Genomic DNA, 25,520 nt, shown 5'->3' with positions numbered 1-25,520 from the left:
ATCTAGTAGAAGCTTGTGTGTCCCTAGTCTAGATTGAGACTGGAATGAGACATGTCAACTGATGAACATGGTGTAGGCTCAAAATCCAGACTGCAGCGTGAAAGGTGAGACACCTGAGGCACTGGTAGAGAGGTCCAAAGCCATGTGAATCACAGCTCCCTGCAATTCTTGCACCTCTGGGTGCTGGATGAGGTCATGTTGTGATGCTGTCACGTATGAACAAGTTGGATGATTGCATTTAATCTCAGGAGTTGTAGGATGGGTTATACTATACAATGTGCTGTCTTCTCTGGAGCAGACAAGGACACAGTTTCACCCTAATGTGGAGATTAGATTTTATCTCACTTCCTGCGTGTTAAAGGCTATGTAAGTTCACACAAGTGCTTACAGTGCTGCATACAACAATTTGAACTAGGTTGTAGCTTTTGAGTCAAGAGACAAAAATCACAGGCAGAGGACAGAAGTAATCAAAGGACCATCATCACCTGAGGTCCATGGTGTGGCAGGAAGCTGGAGAGATAAGAATGGAGGCCAGGGAGACTGCAGCAAGTGACTCATGGCTTTAAAAAAAGATGTAAGAACCCTAAATCCCAGCCAAAGTGACCTGGGAGAAGTTCTTACTCAGTCCTGAATCACATATGCAGCTTAATCCTTTGCATATAAGCCAAATAAATAAGGCTGTGATAAGAGACCTGTAAGGAATTGCATCTGGGGAGTGTAGGTGGCTACTGTCCTGTGGCTAAGACATCATCTCCAAACAAACACAAAACACTAACCCTGTCCATTTAATCCTGTCACTGACCAAATATCAGCCACCTAACATATGTCTTCAGGGACATAGGCCTCATGATTTGGCTGAGCCTTTGCCTACATTGTGTTTTTCTGTGACAAAACTTGTGAGACTGCAAATAGGAGTTGGACTCGAGGATCTTCATGAGTCCCTTCAAACTGGGGATACTGTATGATCCTACAATCTTGTGAAATCTCTTGTGTGAATGAGCTGGTTTGGGATAAGAAAGCAATAATGCTGCAGCACATCTGTACTAGGGACTTGCAGCAGAGGTGGTGTGTGGCTATAAGAAGAGCCAAGAAAGGCAAAGTTTAAGTTCACACAATGAACTATCACACTGTATTCCCAGCCAGCCCCTGCCCCAGATGTTTGTTGCTATCTCTGTCCCTCAGTTGTCACCTCCTCAGCGGTGCCAAAACAGCTGTGTGTAGGACAGCGCTCAGACCAGAGCACTGAAGTAGTGGAAGTTAAAAATAAACCTCTTGCAGGAGGAGGAGAGAGAGAGATATTTTTAACCGTAACCACTTCAGTGGTCTTTCTCCCAGTGTGGTCCCATGTGGAATTAACATGACGGGAAGGCAGTGATTGTGAGGCTGGCACCAGCACAACTCCTCTGGGCAGGAGAGACCTTCCAGGCAGCCAGAGAGGGCTGCTCAATTGCATGGCACCAAAGCCATTGTGGTGGAAAAGGACCTTCCAACATCCAGGTTTAAGTCACACCCAGGTCTCCCAGACTCTCCATTTGCTCCTCAATTCTCGTAACCATAGTTCTAAAACATACTGTATGCCAGCCAGAATTATTATTAATAGAAACAAATAAAGAGACACTGAGGTTTTCCCCGTTTTATAAATGAATATTCATTACAACCATTACAACCATTAACCTCCTCTGCAGTTTGTGGTAGCGTGGCTAGACATCACCCACTGAAATCTATTCAAACACAAAATGCACAATAAACAGCAAGAAACATCAGATGAGATGCAAAGGGAGGGGGGGGGGGTGGAAGCTGCTTTTAATGAAAATTTTTACATAATCAACAAAGAAAATATTTGTACATTCCTTAAATAGCTTCAAATGTTCAAGGAAAAGCATCCGACAAGAGTTCAGAAGGTTGCAGTGCAGATATGACTTGGCAGTTTGAAGAAGAATTCAGCAACTTGCTTTTGTTTTGGTCCTGGTCATTTCTGGGCTTTGATGGGCTTTGCAGTGAGAGTGCTCTGGATGCTCACAGCACCACTTCCATGCTACACTTCAGGCACCACAGTCATTTGCTCTGTTTGAACAAGGAACACATCTGCTCACATTCAGGCGTCCCCATAGGATTGCTCCAGAGAAGTGACGTATCAGCAAAAGTGCCAGCGAAGCATGCAACATTCAGGCAGCTTTTCAGATATTGGTTGAGTTTCAAGGCACTCCTCAGCAGAACAGGGCAGCACAGAGTGGAGAAGTAATGTCCCGATTCCTGGATCCAGGAACACTTCTCCGGGTCTCCAGCTGTGAGTGCTGGGTCACACCAGCTCCTGGAAGCCTACCTGGGTGTACAGGCAGGATTTTAGTTTAAATTCCTGGACTCTGGGTATGCTTAGTGCATCCTTCAAATCTCTCCTAATAAATGGAGCCAAGGGCATAGTGAGTCAGTGTTGTTCTTAGATGATATAATTGTCTCATGAACTCTGTACAAATTACCTCTTCTCCGTATTGTTTCTGCAGTGTATTGTTCTTCTTGAATAATATGGCACATATCCAGTTTATAATGCAGTCAATAAATTACCCTGCTTTAGATCTCGATGGCCCCAAAATGATTAACCGACATCAACCAAAATAATTAAACCATCCCTTTTAATACTGTTGGTAGCATTCATTTAGATCATTACGTTTATTTTTAATCGTTAACGCATTTTCCTAAGAGCGTCTTTCTACTCTGTTTTTAACCAAGAGGGGGGACCCCAGGTGGGACACTTTGCTCAGCTTAAGCAGTCCCTAAGGCTGTCAGGAGGGTGTAGTGACGTAAAGGAAAATGCATGCTGTTACATTTTAATTATATAGGTCAATTCTTATGGGCCCTTCTCCAGCAAAACTCCCACTGGAGCCAGGTCCACAGTGGTGAGGCTTTATTTACTTCTTGAGCTTTACTCAGCAGGATTCTCCTTTCCAAAAGGAGGGCTAATAAAATAATTTAGTCCGTTAAACAGAGTATTTTTGACAGATACTGGGAACCCTCGGAATGTTGAATACCACTACAGAAATATACGGCTGTTCCTTTTAGCAAAGCACAGTCGTAGGGCTGCTGGATTCTGCCTTCACACGAAGAGTGGGATGGACCCACGGCAGCTCTCCTTCTTTCTGCTGAGCAAGGGGCCCATTGCCCCATCCCTCTCTGCTCCCTTTCCAGCTCAGGTCCAACTGCTTGCTTTCTGACCCCCTCTGCAGATGCACCCAAGTCAGCTCTGCATTCAGACAGCCCAAATGCTTCGCTTTGGTCTACATATTTTCATACAGAATGTTTTTAACTGTCTCGTAGGCACAGCTCCCAGCCATCAGTTTCTCCTCTATGGGTGTATTAAAGGAAATGCTGTGGAAGAGGTGTCGCCCTCTGGACCTTGCAGGCATGCACGATTCCAGGCAGGCACCAGCAAAATATGTTTTTTTATTTCTTGCAAGCAGAGATGAAGCTAATTTGTTTGGAAAAGCCCTACCGAAGGAAATGTCATTCAACAATTCTGTTGAAGCTATCAAAAGCCACACTGAGCAGATACAAAAACAGAACACAGCGACAGGCAGTGTCTGGGAGGTGAGCAGCAACTGCTTCTGTAGGGAGAACATGAAGGGTACAGCTTGAAGTTCAGGCTGAATTACATCTACCTTAAAGAGCACTGCCCTATGTAGTTCTTTAAGAACCAAATATCACTGTGAATCTTTGCTGCCACCTCACTTCCCTGTGTCTGTCCCCATCCTCCTGCACAGCCTCAGTGCCCATGCAGCTGCCTGGCACCTGCACCACAGAGGGGTTGGTAGCCTGACAGAGCCCGGTGTGAAAGACTGGGAGCAGCCACCTTGCCCCATGGAACATGCACGTTTCTGCAGGGCTGCAGCAAAAACAAGTAATGCACGCAGATCTCTAATAAGTAAAAGCTTTTATTCTCATTTATTTTCAGGTTTAGTTTTTATTTTAAAATTGATTTATTTCACAGCTAGATATTGCAGCTGTGCATGGCTCAACTTCTGTTTGATCGTTGTGAATAACAGCTTGGTGCAGGACCCAGATGCAATCCTGCTTACAAACCCCTGGAGGCATTCTGGTACACAGCTGATGCTTATCAAAGATGCCTATGTCTTTTTTTTTTTTTTTCTCCCTTGCAAATAGTCACTGTGCAGATTCCAGCGCGTGGATTTAGGATCATAAAACCATCCTGAGTTGTAAGGGATCCATAAGGATCACTGAGACCAACTCTTGAAGACTGGTTACACCCTCCCCGTGTTATGAATGCTGAAATGGAAAACAAAGCCATCGGGATGATTCTCACCTACTCAGCCACCGCTGTGCTAAATCTTTAATTTCTTCCCTGAATTTTATCATCGAGAGTGATAAACGCAGGAACTGATGACAGTCCGCAAAGCCAGCCCCTATGCACACCCGAATGCACTCGCATCCGTCCAATCGGGGCTGAAACAGAGCAGTTTTCACCTTCAGATGCACTCGTCTGTGACCCTTTACAACACCCCGACAGCAGCAATGGGACGGCACCGTGCAGCCTCCCGGCCATATGCATCTTTTGGGACTTTATTATCTGAACATCCCGACGTCCCCCAATAATTAGCAATGAATTCGATGTGCCGGTAACGTTTTCCCAACAATCGAAAAGCGCCGATGCTTTGAGCAGCGAATGGACAAACGCTGCCGTGGGGACGCGGACGGGACGGGAACGGCGGGGACAGCGCGGGGCCGGCAGCACTTGGGGGCGGGACAGAGGGGAAAGAGAAAAGGAGTCAAAAATAAGGAGGGGTGAGGGCTGGAGGAAGGGCGAGGTGTCCCGCTCATCCCGCTCCCGGGGGTGTCCCGCCTCATCCGCACTTCTTAATTATAATTGTAATTACTTTAATCATGGGTCCTCAGCCAGTGCCGAGATCCTCCCGCTGCGATGTGGCGGATTTGGTTTGTTTCTATTCGTTTCTTTTTCTTTTTTTCTTTCTTCCTTTTTTTAATCAATCGAATGAGACTTCCATTTACAGAACGGGCCGTTCTGTAAACCCCAGCGCTTCCAGACGAGAAGCAACGGCGTCCCCAAACCGTGACACTGCTCACGGAACGACAGTCAGAGATCTGTCGGCTTGGAGCAAAGGGGGCTGGGGGTTGCTAAAGTCAGATTGCGACTTTTGTGTGTGTACATACACTTATATATACATATGCACACAGCGTACCTATACACGCAGTGTGTATATACTTATATATATGCACACATATATATGTGTGTATATACGAATGTATATATTTATGTATTTCGTGCTTATGTATATAGAAGATGCAATTATATATCTAAAAATTATATATGTATATATTACATATATACAACTTGCATCTTTGTTTCAGGCTCTTCCCGTAAATCCTCACAAACATTGTTTCCAACGGGACTCCCGTTGCCGGCGGTGCTGTCAATAGAAAGAACAAAAAAAGCCGAAGCCAAAAGCAGAGGCGAAGGCGGTGCCGGGGGCCGTGCCCGGGTGAGAGCGGTGGTTTCTCCCCGCGGTGTTTCTTAGCGCAGGAACGGTGCCCGTAGGTTTTTCAAGCAGAAAACGAAATGTTCTTTCCGGCCTTGGGAGCGCTTATCGACAGGGAGAAGGGAACGCGTCAAGACCCCTCTGAACTACCGTGGGCTTTTAGGGGGAGAGTTCCACCAACCGTCGGGTCCGAGGGGACGGACAGAGCGCCCGCTCCCCGCCCCGGCGATAACGGCGGCCCCGTTGTCCCAGCGCGGGGGGTGGCCGCGATAACAACGTATTTCAAGGCGCTGGGATAAGGGGAGGAGGGGGTGCGCGGGCGGCACGTCGGCGCTCGGGGAGCTGCGTTATCGGCCCGGCCCCACTCACTCCCCGCGCCGCTCAAGTACATCGCGTTACATAAACACGGCCCGGGGAGAGCGCGACGGTCCTCAAAGTGACCCCTCGCAGCCGGCCCGGCCCTCCCCGCGATGAGGTGCTTCCGAGGGGGTTGCCCTAAAGGACTGCAACGCCCGGCTGTGGGATTTGGGGTTAGTTGGTTTGCTTTGAGGGCTCACCGTTACGTCAGAAGAGCCAGGTTTGGGGACGGAGTGACGTCACGAGGAGCTCGCGGCAGCATGGGGCAGGGCCGCGCCGGGGGTCGGCGCCCCGCGTGGGGTCGGCGCCCCGCGTGGGGTCGGCGGCGTTTCGGGGCGGGGATCGCTGTGCGGGGGGTGGAGGCGGGGGAAGAGGCGGCGACCGTATCGCCCTCGGGGCTCCCCCGCAGGTAACGAACACGGAGGGAGAAAGAAAAAGTGTTTTACGTGGCAAAGTCGTGTGGGAGGGAGCGAGGGGGGTTGAGAGACAGTGGACGACTTCCCCGAAAAGGATTTTTTTCCACGTATTAGTACGCCCGTTAACAAACATCGAAAGGTGAAAAGAAATAACGGTGCAATGCAATGAAATAAAAGCAATTAAATTAAAATAAAATTAATTACATTAAAATAAAAACAAATAAAATAAAATAAAAATGATTAAAATAACAACAACAAAAAAATAAAAGAATTCCCAACTCGGTAGAAAAACATCACTACGCACACACAGCTCGGAGGAAAGCCGCAGTGCCCCAGCTGCCCCAGTCCGACAGAGGAACGTTCCTACTCGCTCCCCTCATTTTGCACCCCCAGGCTCTCGCTCCACTCCCCCCCACACACCCCACCACCACCTCCGTCCTTCGCGGAGCGACGCCGACAGATCCGCAGGCGATAACCTCGGGGCAACGCCGTTATTTTAATTTTCCACTCACTTTCCCGCTATCAGTTTGTACACAGCTGAGATAAGAGGATCGGAGGGGGGGAGAAAAAGAGGGAGGGAAAAAGGAGAATGAGAAAGAAGCAGCGGAAAAATGCGCACCGCCGCCGGCTCGCACACGCTTTTGGCCTCACCTGACGGCCGGGGAGGAGCACGCGTTCCCCCTCGCAGAGCTCTGATGCTAAGGAGCAGAACGAAGGGTTAACGGCAGCGACACCGCTGAGCGCGGCCCCCCCGCCCCCCCTCCCCTGCCCGGCCCCGAGCGCTGCGGTGCCCCCCCGGCCGCCCGCAGCTCCCGCGGAGCCGCTGTTTGCTCAGCGCCCGGAGCCCAATCAGGGCCGCTCCGCCTGCACTTTCCCGGCCCGGCGGCGAGAGGCGCCTCCTCTCTCCCATTTATACGCCGCTCGCCGCAGCCGCTGCCCCTCGGCGCTGGATCCCGCCCGGCCCGGAGCCGGCAGCAGGTTTGGGCCCCGTTCTCCCCTGCTCCTTTCCGTTCGCTTTCCGCCGGGGGAGCCCGAGGGAGGTTTGTGGGCAAACATCCGACGGCGGGGCCGCAGCCTTATCTAGGTGCCGGCCCTTATCTGCCGCTTATCGCGGGCGGGAGGGAGACGCGCTCCGCGCCCATCTGCGTGCCTCTCCCTCCGGGTGCCCCCTCTCAGAGACACGGTCTCCTCTCAGCGGTGCGGCGGCGGAGGGCTCGGGGACATCCCGCTCCCTGTCCCTGCAGCCGTCTGCTCCGGCCCCGCGCCCCTCCCGGTGGCTTTCCCCCCTGCCCGGGCTGTGAAGAAGCAGACGGACAGAGGCGATGCGCGAAGTAACCTCAGAGCGAACGCCTTCCCGGTGCCTGTCACTGCGGAACACTGTCAAATGACTCATTCATCGCACCGGCAATAGTAACGACGGCGGTGACCGAGGAAGGGGCTCTGGCGCGCCCCTGTCCCCGTGCCCCCCCCTCCCCCCTCGCAGTTACGGCTCGCAGAAGTGCGGACGGGAGCCGGTGGGTCCCGTCACGGCCGCCCCGCGCTAACGTTGTTGTTGTCATTTCTCTCCCCCCTCCTCTCCCTCTCTCTCGTCCCGCCCCCCCCTCCCCCCCCCCCCCCCCGCGGACCCCCTCCCCTCTCCCTCCTCCCTCCCGTCCCCACCCAGCGCGCAGAGCGGAGCTGCATGGCCGTGGCTGAAGGCGGCTGCTGCGCGGCGGAGCGGTGCGCTGCCTCCTCGTACCCCTTCGCCGCCCGGGCGCCTCCTTCGCCCTCCTCCTCCACAACCGGGACCCCTGCGCCGGAGCCCGGCGGCAGCCCCCGGCCCGCCCCGCCGCACCTCGGGGCCGCCCCCGCGCCCGGCCCGCCCGCCCGCCGAGAGGAGGACGTCCCGCCGCCGCTCTCGCTGCCTCCGGACTCGGAGCGGTCGCCGGCGATGTACCAGACCTTGGCCATCTCGGCCTCGCAGGGCCCCGCGCCTTACGACGGATCTCCGGGCGGCTTCATGCACTCCGCGCCCAGCTCGCCCGTCTACGTGCCCACTACCCGCGTGGGCTCCGTGCTGCCCACGCTGCCCTACCTGCAGGGCGGCGGCGCGGCCCAGCCCAGCCACGCTCCGGCCGGCCACGTCTGGTCGCAGCCGGCGGCCGAGAGCCCCTCGTACGGCGCCGCGGGCGGCGCGCACCCCTCGGGCCGCTTCCCCTACTCGCCCAGCCCGCCCGTGGCCAACGGCGCCTCGCGGGAGCAGTACGGCGGCGGCCTGGCGGCTCGGGAGCAGTACGGAGCGCTGCCGCGGCCGCTCAACGGCTCCTACCCGGCGCCCTACGCCTCCTACGTGGGGCCGCAGCTCGGCCCCGCCTGGCCCGCGGCGCCCTTCGAGAACTCCGTGCTGCACTGCCTGCAGGGCCGCGCCGCGCCCATCCCCGTGCGGGCTCCCAGCGCAGGTAGGGGCCGCGTCGGGTGCGGGGGAGAGGCGGGGAACGGCGCTTCGTTCGGAGCTGTCGCGGGGCGAGCGGTGCTGGGGGGGACGCGATTGTCAGCGCTGGGGTTTTCTGCCTCCCCGAGTGCGCGTGGGTCGGTCTCGTGCTTCGCCGAGCCCGTCCTTAACTATAGGATTATCGAATGAGTTATCGATTTGCTTAATTATTGAGTTACTTAACGGTTTGGACTGCTTAATTGTTACATCTGCAGAGCGCTTCGTTACTTCATTTAAAAAACAAAACAAAACACCACCGCCAGACACTCGGTATCTAGATATATTTTTAAAGAAAGCGAGGATCAGCCTCGCTTCGTCGATGGGAGCCCCGCTGCCGCGCGGGGGTGTCCCTTTCGCTCCGGAGGTGCCACAGCGCTGCCGCGGGCAGGGGAGAACTCTTGGAATCGCAGCGGGGTGACGATCGCTGCCGTGTCTGCGACCTTAGGGGTGTTGGAGAGTGTTTGTAGGCAGAGGTGAGGCAGTGCGAGTGCACACACACATATATATATGCGTATGTATGTGCTTATATACATATCATCTCTCTATATACTTATATATACAGGTATATATGCTTTATATACCTGTGTATGGGGGTAGATTACGCACAGACGTGTATGCACACCCACACTCTCCCGCTCCCGGGCAGCCCCAGGCCCAGCCCCGCTGCCCGCTCCGTTTCCCCGTGCCGCCGCCCACCCCGTTTCGTCTCCGCCGTCTCTCGGTGGCACCGGACGGGTGTCGGACATGCGAAGCCTCCGCTCGGCGCCCGCTCACGGTGGCCGGGGTGAGACGGAAGCGGTGGCGGAACGGAGCAGAGCAAAGCCGAGGATTTAGCAAGCGCTTTGAACGCGGTTTGCCCAAATTACGGCGTAAAGCTAAAGAGGAAATAACAATACGTTAAAACGCGTAAAGGTTTTTTCGGGCTGGAGGAGGCGAGACGGTACACGGGAGGGACCCCGATGGGTTTCGGCTCTGCCCCGCTCCGGACTTCCTCCCGTCCCCACAAAGCCGTTGTGGGGACGGCGGAGCGCGGGCAGGAGCTGCCCCTGGGGGGAAGGGCTCCGGGGTACCGCTGTGTCGGGCACGGCAGTGGCACGGGCGGCCCACTGCAGCCCTCAGGCACCGGTTTCGTTTGCTTCAATTCTAGCAAAACACGATTTGATGCCGTTTACTTAACCTTACTTCTAGGGCTACCAAAAAGTAATCTCAAATCACCGCTTTATTTTGCTTTCCTCGGCGAGAAATACATTTCTCACCAGTTAAGTCGAATAAAATACATTTATTACAAAGAAAAGAAAAAAGAAAAATCCCGGGCAATACGATCAGAGCGGAATTCCTTTCTTTAGGCGCGAAGGGAACTACCAAGGAGAGACAAATCAAACAGTGATTCCAGCGCCCGTGGAGCGTTGCCGCGGAGCGGGGATGGATGAGCCCGGGCGCAGCTCTCTGCAGCTCTCCGATCCCCCCTTTGCCGAGCACTGATGCACGAACGAGGGGCCGTTCCCCTCAGGAGCAGTGCCGCGGGGCCGCCGCAACGCTCCGCGTTTGCACTCAGCGCGGAGCGGCGCAGGCAACGTTCGTATTTAGCGCAGTTTCGTTTGGGCTAGGGTTTTTTTTTTTTTTAGGTTTCTTTTTTTCTTCCTTTTTTATTTTTATTTTTTATTTTTTTGCCCCCCGAAAAGTAGACACAGCGAGAACACGGGGATTCGCAGGGGGAAGGCGTTCGCTTTTACTCTCGCGTTCTCTTTGGTCCTCGCCGTGCTCAGCGCTTTCCCAACTCTCCGCAGCCGTCTGAGCACGGCGAGGACCAACGCCACCGATTTTTCCATTTCCCCTTCTTTCTCCCACCGAGGAGGAATTGAACCAAATAAGCGAAGCGCTCGCAGAGCCCAGGCTCCCTCAGGCCGAGGCTGTACACGTTCTCTGGACGCTTCCCACCAGAAAGCCGCACGGCTCCGTGCTCGGCGGGGACTCCGAGCAGAGCCGCCCCGGGCCCGCAGGTGGGCTCGGAGCTGGGGGTGAAGAGCAGGAGCCCTCGGCTCGCATTTCGGCCGGGCATTGCCGCAAGGCATTTCCGCAGGGCATTTCTACAGGGCGTTTCGAGAGCAGCGGCTACGCTAGGACCGAGTCTGGTGGGATTAAAGGAAAACAACAATAACACAAAAGGTGGTGTGGGGAGGATTTTTAAAAATTCACCTTCGGGGCTGCGGGGGAATGGCTCGGCCGTGCCCCATCGCCGTGCCCCGCTCCTGCCCGCAGAGCTGCTGGAAGACCTCTCCGAGAGCCGCGAGTGCGTCAACTGTGGCTCCATCCAGACCCCGCTGTGGAGGAGGGATGGCACCGGGAATTACCTGTGCAACGCCTGCGGGCTCTACACCAAAATGAACGGTCTCAGCCGGCCCCTCATCAAACCCCAGAAGAGAGTGGTGAGTGTGGACGGAGGGAGCGGCCCCGCCGGGTTTTAGGGGTGAGGGACGTAGGGGCATCACTGAGATGTTCCAATTCGGGGATCAGGGCGGTGGTGGCACAGGTGAAGGACCTCTCTTTGGGACCTTCTGCCCTTACACAGGTGTTTGGGGGTTTATTTTGCATCAGTGGAGCCCATCGGTGAGGGGGTTTGCTGCCAAAAGCTTCCAAAAGGGTTGGAAAAAAAAATAGTAGTTGGATTTGGAAAGCGTTTGTTGAGAGCGCTAGGAATTTCTGCAGACCTGCTTTGTTTGCTGTGAGCTCGATCCTTGGGAACGTAAGCAAGTTTTGTATATAATTCAAAGAAAAGCAATTGTTTAAACGACGATAATAGCCTTTGTTTTGTTTGACTCCTAAGAAATGAGCGGTAATTTTTCTAAAAATATACTCCTAAAATCAGGGGGGGAAATAAATAGTACAAACCAGAGCCCCTGTTTATAACTTGGGTTGGCACTGAATAGGCAAGGAGAGAATTTACCAAGTGGGAACTGCACATTATGTTTAGCAAATCTGGGTGGAGGTCAACAGGGAAAAAGAATCCGTGCCTTGGTAATGGCTGTTAGGAGCAAGCCACAATAAATCACACCGCTATAATCAGAGCTGATGGTTGGACCCTTGTGTACAGAGACACCGTAGCAAAGCGATCGACCCTTCAAGAGCCTTTCAATCAAACCAGCTGCTCCTCTCCGTCCCTATTTTCATAGCGTTAAAACTCATCCTTTTATTTCACAACCGTTTGAATTTAATGCCTTTAGTGGGGGGAGGCAGGGAGCGGACAGACCACGTTCCCAAAGTGACCTCACCTCTGCTTAAAGCGAAAAAGTTAACGTAACGCTGAGGCAGGAGCTGGTTGCCGCTGGGTGCCTGTGTGTTTGTAGGTGGCCGTGCACCGGATCGCGTCGCAGGAGGTGTTGTCTCCTTAATGGGGACAGGTCTGCAGCCCCAGAGCTTGGTTGCCCACGGCACCATGGCCGGATGTGGATTTGGGTGGGCTGGTACCTTGCGCCGGCCCTTCTCCCCATTTCTGGCTGGGGGAGAGGGCTGAGAAGACCTAATCAGAGTCAGGCTGCAGCCTGATTTCAGCCCAACACCTCAGCTAAATAACTCCGAAATAGCTCTGTGCAGCGCTCTGCACCAAGCACACTGACCAGAGCTATAAATCAGAAGCGGCTGCATGCTTGCACCGTTGGAAATATGTAGGTGAGAAGGGAAAATGTTTTGAAAATGCTAAACATGTTTAGATTTCCCCGAAGTTTCTGATAAAATTCCTGTGGCAGAAAAGCCATTTTAGCTTCAAAATGTGCCCCAAACCTCTCGTTTGTTTAGATACAGGAATGAGCAAGCTATGGAAATAAAATTGAAGATTTACACCAGGCTGCATGCGAAAGGCAGAAGGACTTAGCAGAGTGAAATGGCATTTTGCTTGCAAAGAAAAAAAACGTAACAAAAGTGTTAGGACTGACTGTTTTTTTATAACCTGTTCCATGTAAAACTTATATTGAATTGTGGAGCGCAGTTTGAACAGCGTATTTATATGTATGTATTTGAGATAAAAATTTCTGGTTTAGTGAGAACTGGAAAGTTATATGTGCAAATTTCAGCTATGTTATTATTATTTGGCTATTTTTTGTTTTCTTTTGTTGTTGTTTTTTTTTTCTTCATTGTTATAGTTATGCAATTAATAGTGAATTACAGCTCCAAAGTTGCAAAAATCCTATTTAATCTCAAGCTCTTTCTGAGCCATAGCATAAAATGACAAGCTTCCCGTGACAGAAACTGGAACAGCCAACATTCAAGGAGCTCGGTTATTACTCTGGAATATTCTTCATGCTTAAAACACGGCTGTGTGTTTCCCCAGTGGCGGGCGGCTCTGTGGTATCAAAGGTGACCGAGCTGTGCCTAACAACCCAGCAGTAAATGATTCAAGAGGAAGGGCATAGTACCCTCAGCTCAGTCATTTCAGTTATGGGCGCTTTATAGTCAAAATAAGATTAATGCAATTCTCTAAAGCTGACTTTTCCACGTAAACTCATTCGGCTGCCAGACAGAGCCAGTCGCAGCTTTTTTAATATATTTTTTGACAATGCGATACTTTGAAAAATAATAGATTTACGATGTAGCTGGAATTCTTTGCTTGTGATGAACGTAAAAGAGATCACTTGTTACAGAAACTTTTATAACCCATTCACCTTCATTTCACATGTTTATGAGGACTGCCTTCACTTATGATATACAGCCTGAAGCCATAAAGCGCTGGGTTATGCGGTTATTTCTGATACCGGGTTGCTTCATCTTGGCTCCAAACTCCACGGAAGAGTGCCATAAATGGCTTATTTGCAGTGTGGACCTTGTTGTCCCACACCAGCTTTTCTGACCGCTGAGGGAAAGCTCCCCTCTGTAAAACGCATTCCCGAGGCACGCTGGTTTTCGCATGATAATAAAGCACAGGATGATAAGGAAGCCTTTCCATAAAGGTGACACTTTTTGACGCGTTCCCTCTTCTGAAAGCCTTAGTTTCTCCCCCTTGCCCAAGCCCAGGTTTGTTGCTTGTGTCCTGTGGAGCAGTGTGGCCTCAGTGGTGGTGTTCGGTGCAGCAGCATTTGGGGTCTGTCTTGCTGGAGGCATACCTGCTGCTCTCAGCAGAGACCCTAGTTGGTGGTTCCCAAGTGCGAGATGGTGGCTCTTCCCACCATCTTTCCAGCCTTGAAAATAGGATAATCTTGCGTCTGTTCTAGGTTATCCTTCAGAAATGCTATAACAAAAGCTCCCACCATCCCCGTTTTTTGAGTATAAACTGCAAAGGCACCGGTTGTTTGCTCCTGCCTGCCTGTTTACGTGTGTTTACCTCCCCTTGCCCACAGCCCTCGTCACGGCGGCTCGGCCTGTCCTGTGCCAACTGCCACACCACCACCACCACCCTCTGGCGCCGGAACGCTGAGGGCGAGCCCGTCTGCAATGCCTGCGGCCTCTACATGAAGCTTCACGGGGTAAGAAAGTCCCTTTTGGTCTGTCTGCTGTTTCCTCTCACGCCTGGCTGCCCTGTCCCCCAGGATTGGGGTGAGTGCTGGTAGAATGTTCATCCTCCCAGTGGCTTTGGTAGTATTGGTGCCATCGGGCTTCCCAAAGCCAGGAAAAAGTTTCTGTTGACTCTAATAGTCTTGGACTGTGGAGTTAAAGCAGGATAGAGGCGTATAAAATTGATAAAATGGTGTTGGAAAATTGTTCTCCCCTTTTAGCAAGTTGTGGTCTTGACAGTGCCTGAAGGGAATTGTCATTGCAAATTTGTACAGATCTGTATGAAGAAACTGCCTTGGGATAAGCAGCAGAAGTCTTTTTGTCACCAGTGGGGAAAAAAACAAAACAAAACAAAAAACCTGGACTTTTAATATGACAGCTTTTTGTAATCTGGACAGGCAATATTTTAAATGTAATTACAACCGTAGATTTGCCAACAAGACTTTAAATGCAATTTCAGCCTTGGTAGGCAGTAATACAGGAAGAAAATAACTTGAATGTGACGGAATTTGGTTTGAGGCTTGGAGCTCATGGTGATCCATTGGATTATGTTAAGGCTGAGCACATTTCTTTGAAGAAAGTGGGTGTTAGGAGTGGCTGGTACGTGGTCCAGCCTTTGGAAAAAAAAGTAAATTTTATCACTGGCTTAAACATTATAATGATAGTAAGCACATGGCTGAACTGTATTTCCCCAAACTCATGTTATCACAGAGTTAAAATACATTTTAAGCCAATGTTTTCTGTATAATCATTATGATTATACAGAAAACACAAAGCTAACTTTTGAACTCACTTTCTCCACAAACAGAGATTTGAATACTCTAAACCTGTATCACATGCAGAACTGCTTATAAGAACCACTGCTACGCTGATTACAGCGTGAAGAATACTTCTGTCCTAAAAAGCTTACTGGTGTTGATCTGGTTTGCATAGCTGGTCTGCAAGAAGAGGAGAGTTTTTCCCCTCATTTGCATTCTTGCTTTCCAGAACAAACTACTGAAGATAATCCCCAGCTGGCTGGAAAAAGGAGTCAGGGATCAGATACACCCAATCCAATGTAATGCCATACGACCTATGGCCAAACAGTGCTTTTTACCTTAAACTGGTGCTGTTAATCTGTGGACCTACTGAGGCGTCGGAAAAGCTGTTTAGCCTACATCAACAAAAACATTTCCCCACTTCTTTATTCCCATCAAACTCCTTTTGAAACAACTCATGGTTTTGCCCAAATAAAATATGAAGCCTTTTGGAATTGCTACATCGAGACTGTTTGCTCTTATAGTCTAGTTTTGATTTTTGGCGACTAGAGCACATGCGCAGCTCTAAGATTGGTGTGGAAATTTATTCTTTTCAGGTTCCCCGACCCCTTGCTATGAAAAAAGAAGGAATTCAGACGAGGAAACGAAAACCTAAGAACATAAATAAGTCAAAGGCATGCTCTGGTAAATATGAAAAGATAAGATCGTTGAGATGCTAGATTTTTTTTCCTCAGTTGGAAAATTCTTGTTTTTTAATGCCAGACCCTGATCTTTCAGGTAACAGTACTACTGCAGTTCCTATGACTCCAACATCCACGTCTTCTACCAACTCAGATGACTGTAGCAAAACCGCTTCCCCAAGCACACAGCCGACAGCCTCGGGGGTGAGTACTGACGCAGCATCTGTACTGGTAAGCAGGCTGATCACTGTGCGGTGCTATCATAGCTTTTATCTTATCTAGCAGAACAATAATCTAAATAAACTTTCCACTTTTGTTAGCTGATACTGGAACAAGATTTTCGGAAGATATTACGTATAGCTGTAAACAGATCGACAAGCTTAAGTACTTTACAAACCCCTTAATTAAGATCTATATAATTTTTATGATTAAGTTAAGCATGGCTTAGCCCAAGACCATTTGTTTTGAAGCGTTTTGCTTATTCTTTTTCAGTGGTCTTTCTCTGAAACAAAACCAACAAATCGTGCCCAATTGATCCTTTCAAGAAACAATTGAGCGCATGCTGTTTCTTTCTGAAATGCTCTCTGATAAGAGTTTGTCCCGCTGTCTGAAGGGAAGCATAATGGCTTTTGGTTTAAACTCAGCTGTGTTATTGCTCCCAGACCTAGCTGAAAGCAGGCAGAGGATTCCAGCTGACTGCAGTCTGTGTGGATCAGGGTCAGGTGCTTAGCCTCCGACAGCCATGAGCTCTAGTAGTTTTGATCCTTATTTTAAGTCACACGCTCGTACCGTCTCAAACTGCCTTTCTTTGCCGAATTATCACATTTGATAACAAATACTACTGTTAAAATTGCATGCCTTAATACAGATAATTCCTAAACTTTTGGCTATGCATGCCCATATCCACACTGCTTTTGATCTTCGTATCCTTTAATCTGCCACATAATTTCTTTGAAAAGCTCTCCTAATGTGGCTTTCTCTAGTCTTTCCTTTATTAATGAAAAGAAGACATTGTTTATAATAGCTATTTTTCAGTATGTCCCAGCACTCCCACATCCCAGTTCCTATCAATAGCTTAATTACTGATGTACAAAGTTTCATTGTATAGAGAGGGAAAAAAGACAACAAAAAGCATTTTTGCAGATGCAATTGTTTGTGGGCCAGCAGGGCCACCCAGTTTCAGAAGCACTGGGTTTTTGGTTCTGATGCTGCCAGGCAAGGATATTATTAATAAGGCTCCTCTTTGACATGGGAAAACCCTCACAGTCCAATAAAATAAGCAGATCATTTAGAGGAAAAAAAAAAAAAAAGAAAAGAAACAGTAACCAAAAAGTGAGCTGTTCTGGGGTTTGTGCTCCCCACATTGAACACTGCTTCAGTTTCTCCCCTAATAATTGTGAAGGGAATAAAAAAAATCAACCAGATTTTCTTTACCCTTCCCTTTGGATGCCTACCAACCTGAGGAATGTTGTGTGATTTATATAATGGGCAGAACTATCAGCAAAATCTACCCTGAGCCTCGAGGTGCGGGCTGTAGGTGGTGCAGCTGTGCACTCCTCTGGAAGGAGGGGCCTTACAGGAGAGATCCCATTTTCCCCGTGCTGCTGATTTCTTGGCTGGATGTTGTCTGCTTTCCTTTTGACAGGCCTTCTCTCTAGGACAGTGTGTCAGAACTGGTATTAGCCATTTTTTCTTTTATCATTTTAGTGGGACAGCTTGTGATATGATTTTGTCAGGAGGAATTGTGTGGGTACAAGAGGAGAGTGAGCTGGGTGTTCTCAAGGCAAAAGATGAGTTGGGAGATGATGGCAATTATGAGCAACTTGCAGAAAGACTGAGACTGCTCTTAATTACACGAGGGCATCCCCTGGTGCCGGGATAACCCTGGTTTTTGTGTAGATCAGGCTAGGAGAGGACAGTTGCAGCTTTTTCTCCACTGTGGTTCCCCCAGGTGTGGCCTGCATGTACAAAGTACTTGCAAAATACCTCTCGTGTGTAAAAATTCTGTAAAAGGAAGCAATGGAGGTGAGCTGTGTCTTCTGGTTTTGCTCAGGCATCAGCAATTCAGTGGGATGGAGGGCTGAAATTTGCTCTGCATCTTTTGGAAAGGTGATCACCAGCTGCAGGGGAGGCAAAAACATTGCTGATAGGCGAAAACATCATGAGCTGGGTGCTTTGAAGGCCCATTGAAGCTGTCAAGAGGGAAACAAATGCAGCATTTTAGAACATGGAAGCCTTTAATCTGATCACGTGCCCAAAGCACAGATTCTGTGTTGGACTTCTATTTTCCTTTTTTTCTTATTTTCCACATTTGAGCTGACACGTTGATAGCCTGAAGGTTCAAATCTATTCTTAACACAAGCAGTGCACAAGAAGAATAAGCTTTTTCAGGCCACATCAGGAGGTAAAAGCCCTCGGATGGATGAATCCAAGCTCTCTAATCTTTGGTTGCTTTAACAAGAAGGATGACGTTGCTGAAACGCGGGCACCTGTTCAGAGAGCATACTTGTCCACTCCCTGTGCGTTACACAACTGACATGGCAACTTGTTGTTGCCTTGCTCTGTTTTTTCTTCTCTGACCCTTCTGCAAGAAAGGGAAAAATGCCAAATTGACATTAGGCAGGAAAAAAAAAAAAGATGATGTTTTAGAAACTGTTGTCTGAAATTCACAGCCATGTTGTTGCTAAATGAAACAGAGAAAATGAATTCCTCTACTGGTACAAAAGTAATTTATTATGTCTCTTGTGGGAGGCTGCCAAAAGAGCTCCTAGTTATGTAAAAATCTAATGGAAATGAAATTCAGCAGAATTCATTTGTGTCAGTAATACTAACTTTTTGCCCTACCTTTCTTTATCTCTTTTAAAGTAAATTAAATAGGGGAGGGCTAAAAAAGAGAAGGGCAGCAATTACTCAACAAAATGTCTTTGGGGCTCTCTATTTCATGAAGGGAACTTCATACGATGCCAATTTCAAGACAAATTAACAAGAACCTTAAATGTTGATTTTACATTCTAGCTGAAGTTTAAACATTTAAAAGATATGATTAATGAATTGCTATGGGTGCAAAGTTGATTTCAAACATCTCAAAATGTAAAAGTGTTTGGACCGGAGATATTTCGTTGCCCCATTGTAAAGGAACTATTTGCCAAATTCACATCTGGATCTAGGATTTAGGCCTATTTCTGTTTTCCTAAGCAGTATAAGTACTGGGTGTCCTGTGTTACTAATATGGAAAAGACCCAGCTACATGATATATGAAGTTGCCTTACATCCCCATAAAAAGAAGACTTGAAGGTTTCAGGCAGCTTTCATCTGCATCTATACCTGCTTTCCCTTTGTTGCTGCTGAAACAGCACAGAGAAAAGCTATGCAGAATAATTTGCTAAATGAAGGGCACGGTTTTTAGTGCACACCCATACATTTTCATGCAGGGGCTCCAACTGATGTGATTACCAGAAGGGCTTTATTCCCTTATTAGGACAAAAGGCAGGATGAAAACTGTTGTAAAATCTGCTTTTCATGGCAGGGCATGGTGGCTCCTTGAGCCAGAACTGATGTCAGTAGAGGCTCAGCAGCACCAGAGCAGCTCCTCTTGCAGAGGACTTCACTGCACCATTTGCCTCCAATCGAAAACTATCTCAGGAGGACCATAACCACATACCACAGAATAACTGTAGAATAACTTAGGACAGTCGTCTTGCAGGTAAAACATGTATTTACTTCCCTTGGAGGCTGACCTTTAGACAATGGCTCAGGACTGGCTTTTCAGTGTTGTGGTATGGAAAGTGGCAGAGCTGAAGGAGCCAACCTTTGCAGTTGGTAAGCAGGAAGATAAGTAAAGTTCTAGCTGTTCTCCAGATGACAAGACAGTCTGGGCTGAATTCACTGAATAGCTTCTTGTGTACTTGTTCTGTTTTGTTTTCAGAAGAGGGTTCATGAGATTGTTGGAGGTTTTTATATTTGCTTCTAGGCAGCGGATAGTAGGACATTCATGCAGGTAACAGGGGAACCATCGTGAGTGTGGTATCTCCCAGAGTGTGGATGAGGCATGACATCTCAAAAATATTCCTAACTGCCTGGATATTGGAAAGTTGAATGGCTGAGGGTCCTTCAGGCTATGCGATGATGAGATTTCAGTTAATGTAGAATAATTTGTTAGCTGCTTGGACAGCTTCGATGAGAAAGACTCACCAGCATGGTCGTTAGGACTTTCACCTGGAAAATGAGAACACGGTGCCTCAGTCCTGGTATGAGTAAATATTTAAAGCAGGTGGAATAAGATCAGTAGGAGGCATGAGGAATGTGGCAACCTAAAACACCAAATAGTCTGATAGTCAGGTCATTATGCTGGGAGATATGAAATGTCAGTTTAAATCTTCTCTGTCAGGGAATGGAAATTAATCCAGATCTTTTTCCTCTTTTCCGTTAGTCCTCGCTCTTGGACAAAATAGGATTCTGTTTTCCTCTCTCCACTCTGTTTCATAAATCTAGCTGTTCATTTTCTGTGTGCGCACGTATTCAAGTGAAAGCATTTCTTTTTGTATCAGATGGAACAAAGCAATCCATCTTTTTTGTTTCAGTGGGGAAAATCAAGGAAAAAGGAGTATTTTTTGTTCTACTCAAGCCTTATACATGCTTATGGGCACATATATTTTGCTTTGTTTCACTTAATGGCAAAAGCAATAAAACCAATTACTCATACAGCCCTTGACAGCACTGGGGTCATCAGCTTTCCCAAAACATGTTGGAAGTTGCCTCCTTTAGGAAATTAATGAAGTATTAACCACAGATTTATGTCACTATAATACAAAAGGAGAGATTAGAAGATATGTAAACTTACACATCTGCAATATAAACAAAAGGATCAATTAGACTAGCAAGAAATTACAGCTCTGTGTAGCAAGGGGGTCACTAAATCAGGGGAAAGCTCTGGTTTTGCAGTACTGAAACCCCTGTTCAGAAAGAAGGGAAAGAGTATTTGGAGAAAGTGCTCAGAGTGAGGATGGCAGTTACTGAAGGGAGGCTGAGACTGGAAAATGAAGGGCTCACTGCCATTTGCCAAAATACATTATACATGGAATACGTTTTGCAAGTGTGTTTCAGCTGACCACGGTTATTATTTAAGTGCAGCAAAGCTACATTGTGCTAATAGAAGAGGAAGGGAACAGCCTGTTGGCTGAGACACAGACCTAGTGTGATGTCCAAAATTCCTGGAGTGTTTTGAACTTTTGAAAAAGAAGGAGCAAAGGTCTGTCTGATGGAACAGAGGTTCAGACCAAGGCTTCAGCCACCCCTTCCAGATGTTAGCACAACTTCCTGACTTGTGATTTTGCCTTTCAGCACCCTCCTGTCTTGCTGGTCTCCATGGCGGGCAGATGGTGCAGGAAGGAGTGGGTAGAATAAAACACGAGTTCTCCAGCTAGAGATGTTTTCCTAGTGCTGGGCTGAGCAGCCTGTTTCTGGTCCGGGATGGCAGGACTGGGGAGGATGCGAGTATCTAAATCCCTCTGTGGCTCTGGCTGTGAGTGTGGGGAGCTGATCCTCTGTGGAGAGGTCACCTCTGATCCAGACAACTTCCCTGCAGCCTGCCCCATAACCGGCTCCTGCTGGTTTGTGTAGAAAGAAGGTGGAATCCTTAAGCTGCCTTCACAGATACAGGTGTTTGTTTGAGAGGCAGGTTCTTCCCAGTGGACTTCAATCATTTTATTCCTTAGGAAGTTGAGTTTCATGGATTATCTATCTTATTATCAGACACCAACAATAAAAATAAATCCATCATTTCATTGATTGAGCCAGCTGTTGCAAATTGGAGTAGCCTCTTGGCTTCAGCAGCATTGTTCAGCTCATTTATTCCAGCTGACAAATGTCCTCTAATCACAAACCAACCTTCTGCTGCCTTTTCTCTGCTGAAGCTGGAGGTAGGCAGGTTCAGGTCACCCTTGCTCAAAGTTTCAGCCACCTCCTATCCATGAGTTTGTTTTCCATGTCTCACCCTGGGAGCTGCCTGAGCTGCCTGGATTTATCATTAAATTACCAGGGTGGAGTTTCCAGGCCTAGCTGTCCTGCCCAGGTCCTGCCCATGCTGGCTCAATGGGGCCAGGATCCGGCCATGGTTGGGCAGGGATGGTTGGCCTTCAAACAGGACATGCCTTTGTGTCTTCCTTCTGGGGTGCCAGAGAGAGGAGGAGCTGATAACCGGGTATGGAAAGGGCAGAGCACTGTGCCCCACCTTTGTGGGGATGAATCAGGAAAAGGGTGCACTATATTTTCCGAGCCCGGAAAAAATAGGCACCGATAAGATATTTGCCTACCGGAACAACAGCAGCAAATATGGGCAAACAGGAACCTTTCAAAGCAGCTCCCAGTGTTTCTGGCTAAAGCTGAACAAATGTTGTTCAACTCTCATCTAAACTCTTCTTCCAGTGTGGAGACACTCAATCTGTTAAAAATCAGATATTTGGTGCCAAGATTCCACACAATTAATTTGAATTTTAAAAAAGCTGGATTGAGGTAAGACCCAAAAATGGACCCGAAGGGTCATGTGAAAATTGACGCGTTGAATTATCTGTGCACAGAGAAAAAAGATATAGAGGTTAGTTGTTAATGAACAGTAATTGTGTATCTGAAATCGGAGCCATTTTGTCTGTTCTCTGGAGAAGTGGTGGTTTCTCCACTCTCTTCAGTAACAGCTGACAAAACTGGGTGCAAGAATAGCAGCTATCAAAGATAAATAAAATATTGGCCTTGGTTTGTTTCAGACAGAAGTGACCATTGGCAATGAGTACCTCTTTCAGGTGAGGTTTCAGCTGGGTAAGCAACAAAAGCTCTGCGAAGTGCAGCTCGGAAACTTCCTTTGAATAAGCAAAACCCCACTTTTCCTATGTAAGAACTGCTAGATTGGCATGGCTCCAGGGGAGCCAAGAGCTCTACTCTTGTAAAATGATTAAATATGTATACTTTTCACTTAAACAGCAGGCAGGAAGCTTCTGCAATCACGGTTTAGGATAGTCTTTTTTTGTTGTTGTTCTTCTTTTTTCTTTTTAAGGAGTCCTGTCCGAAGACTATCCATTAACAAGTAAATTAAGGTTTTAAAGTTGACATATCCAAGAGTTAATTTTGCATGAAGTCAGCTCTTAAACATTTCCTTTATCAGGTGAAAATGTTGTCCCTTCTCTGTCTGGCACCGCAAATTTTTCCTCTTTAGTGGATCTGCTCAGCCTCATGGAAAAAATGATTGTTTCTTTGTCTTTGCAACTCCCTGTTTCTCTGTTAAAATAAATGAACTGATTACAGCTCTGGTCAGAGTTTCAGCTTCATGCCTACAAGGGTTCCCTGTTGCTTTGTTTTGGGGGTATAAGTGGTGGCAGGTGGCACAGAGCAAATGGTCAGAGGCATAGTTGCTCTGCTCAAGATAAAAGGGGCCTCTCCCATAGTGGGTAGCCTTGTGGGGATTAAGGGGTTGTGGTGAGCATTTTGGAGGGTGAGGAGTGGCTTCAGATGTCTTAGTCTGTGGAAGCCAAGGAAATCTGACCTCCAGGAGGTGCTCAGCACCCATCGCTGGATGCATCAGGCTTCTCCTATGGAGGGAGCAAAACTAGAGGTGCCGCCATACTTGACTCACACGTTTGGTGCTGGCTTCTGTGTTCCTTCATTAGGGAGTGGTGGGATGCATGCGCTTCATCATACACACCTCCTCCCTTACTATCTAATTTCCAGACATTTTCTTGCTTGTCGTGCGCTTTCTTTTCCACCTTGCTGTGAAGACAGCCACGTACTGTCAACCTCATTAGGTCTTGCCAGCGTAGGAGAATAAACAGGCTGCCCCCAAAATACTGATTCAGTTACAGCATTTTGGGGCAGGTGATGAGAGGTTTCCTGTGGGGTCTCCTTGGGATCTTCAGCAGCCACCTGGACATGGGCCTGGGCAACCTGCTCAGGGCGGTCCTGCTTGAGCAGGGGTGGGCCCGCATGCTGGCCTTAGCCATTCTGTGGTCCTGTGTGGTTCTAAGAGCTGGGCACAAACCTTGGCTTTTCACGGATGCTTAGAAAAGCAGTGCAAAGCTCACCCTCTCATTGAAATCTGCTTTTCCTTTCCATCCTTCTCCAGGCAAGCTCGTCAGTGATGTCCGGCCCAGGAGAGAGCACCAGTCCCGAAAGCAGCAACCTTAAGTATTCAGGTCAAGATGGGCTGTACACAGGAGTCAGCCTGACCTCCACGGCCGAGGTGACGGCGTCCGTCAGACAGGATCACTGGTGTGCCCTGGCTCTGGCGTGACCCGCTGCCAGCCAAGCTGGATCCCGGCACTGTGCAGCAGCCCCCAGATGTCCGAGCGGGGTTTCTTCTGCGGAGCGGTGGCAGTGAGAGTGCTGGCTAGGGACGCTCCTCTGAAATTGTTTCCGTGCCTTGGTGGCAGAGGCGGCTTTCAGACCCCCTAGGAGGCTCTGCCGAAGCATCCTGATCCTCATCTATGCAAGAAAACTGTAGGGAAATCAAGTGCCCACCGGGGGATAGCTAATACAGCTATACGCACTCAAAAAAAAAGAAAAAAAAAGAGAGAAAAAAAAAGGAAAATGGGAAAAAAAAAAGAAGAGAGAAACCTAGACCTATTGATAGATTCCAGAAACACATCCTCTACTCACCCAGCAGTGCTGCCTTTCTGATTGTATATTTGTTTTCACTCTCTCATCACCTTCTCCTCCCAAGAATTTGACAGACGTTGGGCAGGCTTGAATTATTAAAGATAGCCAGATACTTTCTGAGGACTGTTGGTAGCGTGTACTGCTGGAGTCAGTGCGGGCACCCATTTGACCTCTGCGCCCGTCCTGTGCCTGCCTTGCTCTGCTCCTTTGTTCCAGAGCCCAGCGACGCCCGGGGAGGAAATCACAGCCTTTGGTACAAACCTCACGGGGTCGAGCTGGTGAAGGAGATTTTGTTGTTAAGATATTTACTCACTTTGCAAGACTGCGCTATAACTTTTGAAGTACACTGTGACTGAGGTTTATGAAAGTTCATATTTTGTGGCTGAACTGTGTAGAGTCAGTCAAAATTTGTAAACAGGGTAGCAATCAGATATTTTTTCTTCCATATATACAATAATTTTTTTTTTTAAGAAGTGCAATTTGCGTTGCAGCAATCAGTGTTAAATCATTTGCATAAGATTTAACAACGGTTTTTATACGAATGAATGAATGTAAACATTTTAACTTAATGGTACGTAAATAATTTAAAAGAAAAACTTAACTTGGCATCCTTAGGCTTTTTAGTGCAACAAAACCCATCCACTTTCTATATTTCCAGTTGCTAAAGCAGGAGTTTCAAAGAACAAGCCTTCTCTCAGGAAAATTGCCCTAGCCGTTTGCTCATAAGTTTTGTACAAAAAAGCAAATGCATCCCCAGGTTGGTTATTTTTTGCCATTGGATGAGTATGTACTGGAAAGAAACAAATTGCAGTGAAACTTTACTACCTAACCGATACATATGTAAATACTCCATATTTAGGCATCTTTAAAATTTAGGATGCGATCTGTATAGTGTGACTGACACATCGTTAGGTTGGTTTCCATTGTTTTTTAAATGGGATGGCATTTGGAAAGTTGTTTCATCAGAGCTTTACAAATAAAAGGGTATCATCTTTTTTCTGTACGCTGTGCCTTCTCCTTTGTTCTAGCCACAGCCAATAAGCTGTATTAAAAGCTACGGATGCAGTCAGCGTGTCTGATGGCTGCAGTGATGTTCTTAAGTCAAAGTATCCACACTGCCTAGCTAAGCCTTTGTGATGCATGGCATTTCTAGTGCTCCCCTCTGTGTGTCTTCTAGCAGTGTGTACAACTGGGGTCCTGCACCTCCCAGT

The 25,520-nt window shown here is 48.3% G+C and overlaps 1 protein-coding gene across 2 annotated transcripts; it reads left to right on the top strand.

The window, feature by feature from the left end:
• The first annotated feature begins 7,946 nt into the window (after nucleotides 1–7,946).
• GATA6 (GATA binding protein 6) lies at nucleotides 7,947–25,312 on the top strand. 2 transcript variants are annotated; one of them, XM_065752618.1, is made up of 6 exons: nucleotides 7,947–8,718; nucleotides 11,010–11,176; nucleotides 14,078–14,203; nucleotides 15,586–15,673; nucleotides 15,767–15,873; nucleotides 23,777–25,312. In XM_065752618.1, exons 1-6 carry the CDS (start codon nucleotides 7,962–7,964, stop codon nucleotides 23,942–23,944), a joined length of 1,413 nt encoding a protein of 470 aa, XP_065608690.1. In that variant the 5' UTR covers nucleotides 7,947–7,961; the 3' UTR covers nucleotides 23,945–25,312. The 2 variants fall into 2 exon arrangements, with proteins under 2 accessions (XP_065608690.1, XP_065608689.1); XM_065752617.1 differs by having other exon boundaries at nucleotides 15,767–15,900.
• The last annotated feature ends 208 nt before the right edge of the window (nucleotides 25,313–25,520 follow it).

Source organism: Cyrtonyx montezumae, unplaced genomic scaffold (assembly GCF_038088225.1).
Source record: "Cyrtonyx montezumae isolate F1298 unplaced genomic scaffold, pur_monq_1.0 scaffold_8, whole genome shotgun sequence".
Classification (NCBI taxonomy): Eukaryota; Metazoa; Chordata; class Aves; order Galliformes; family Odontophoridae; genus Cyrtonyx; species Cyrtonyx montezumae.
The sequence above is the reverse complement of the archived record's forward strand: the minus strand, read 5'-3'. Positions and strand labels throughout refer to the sequence as shown.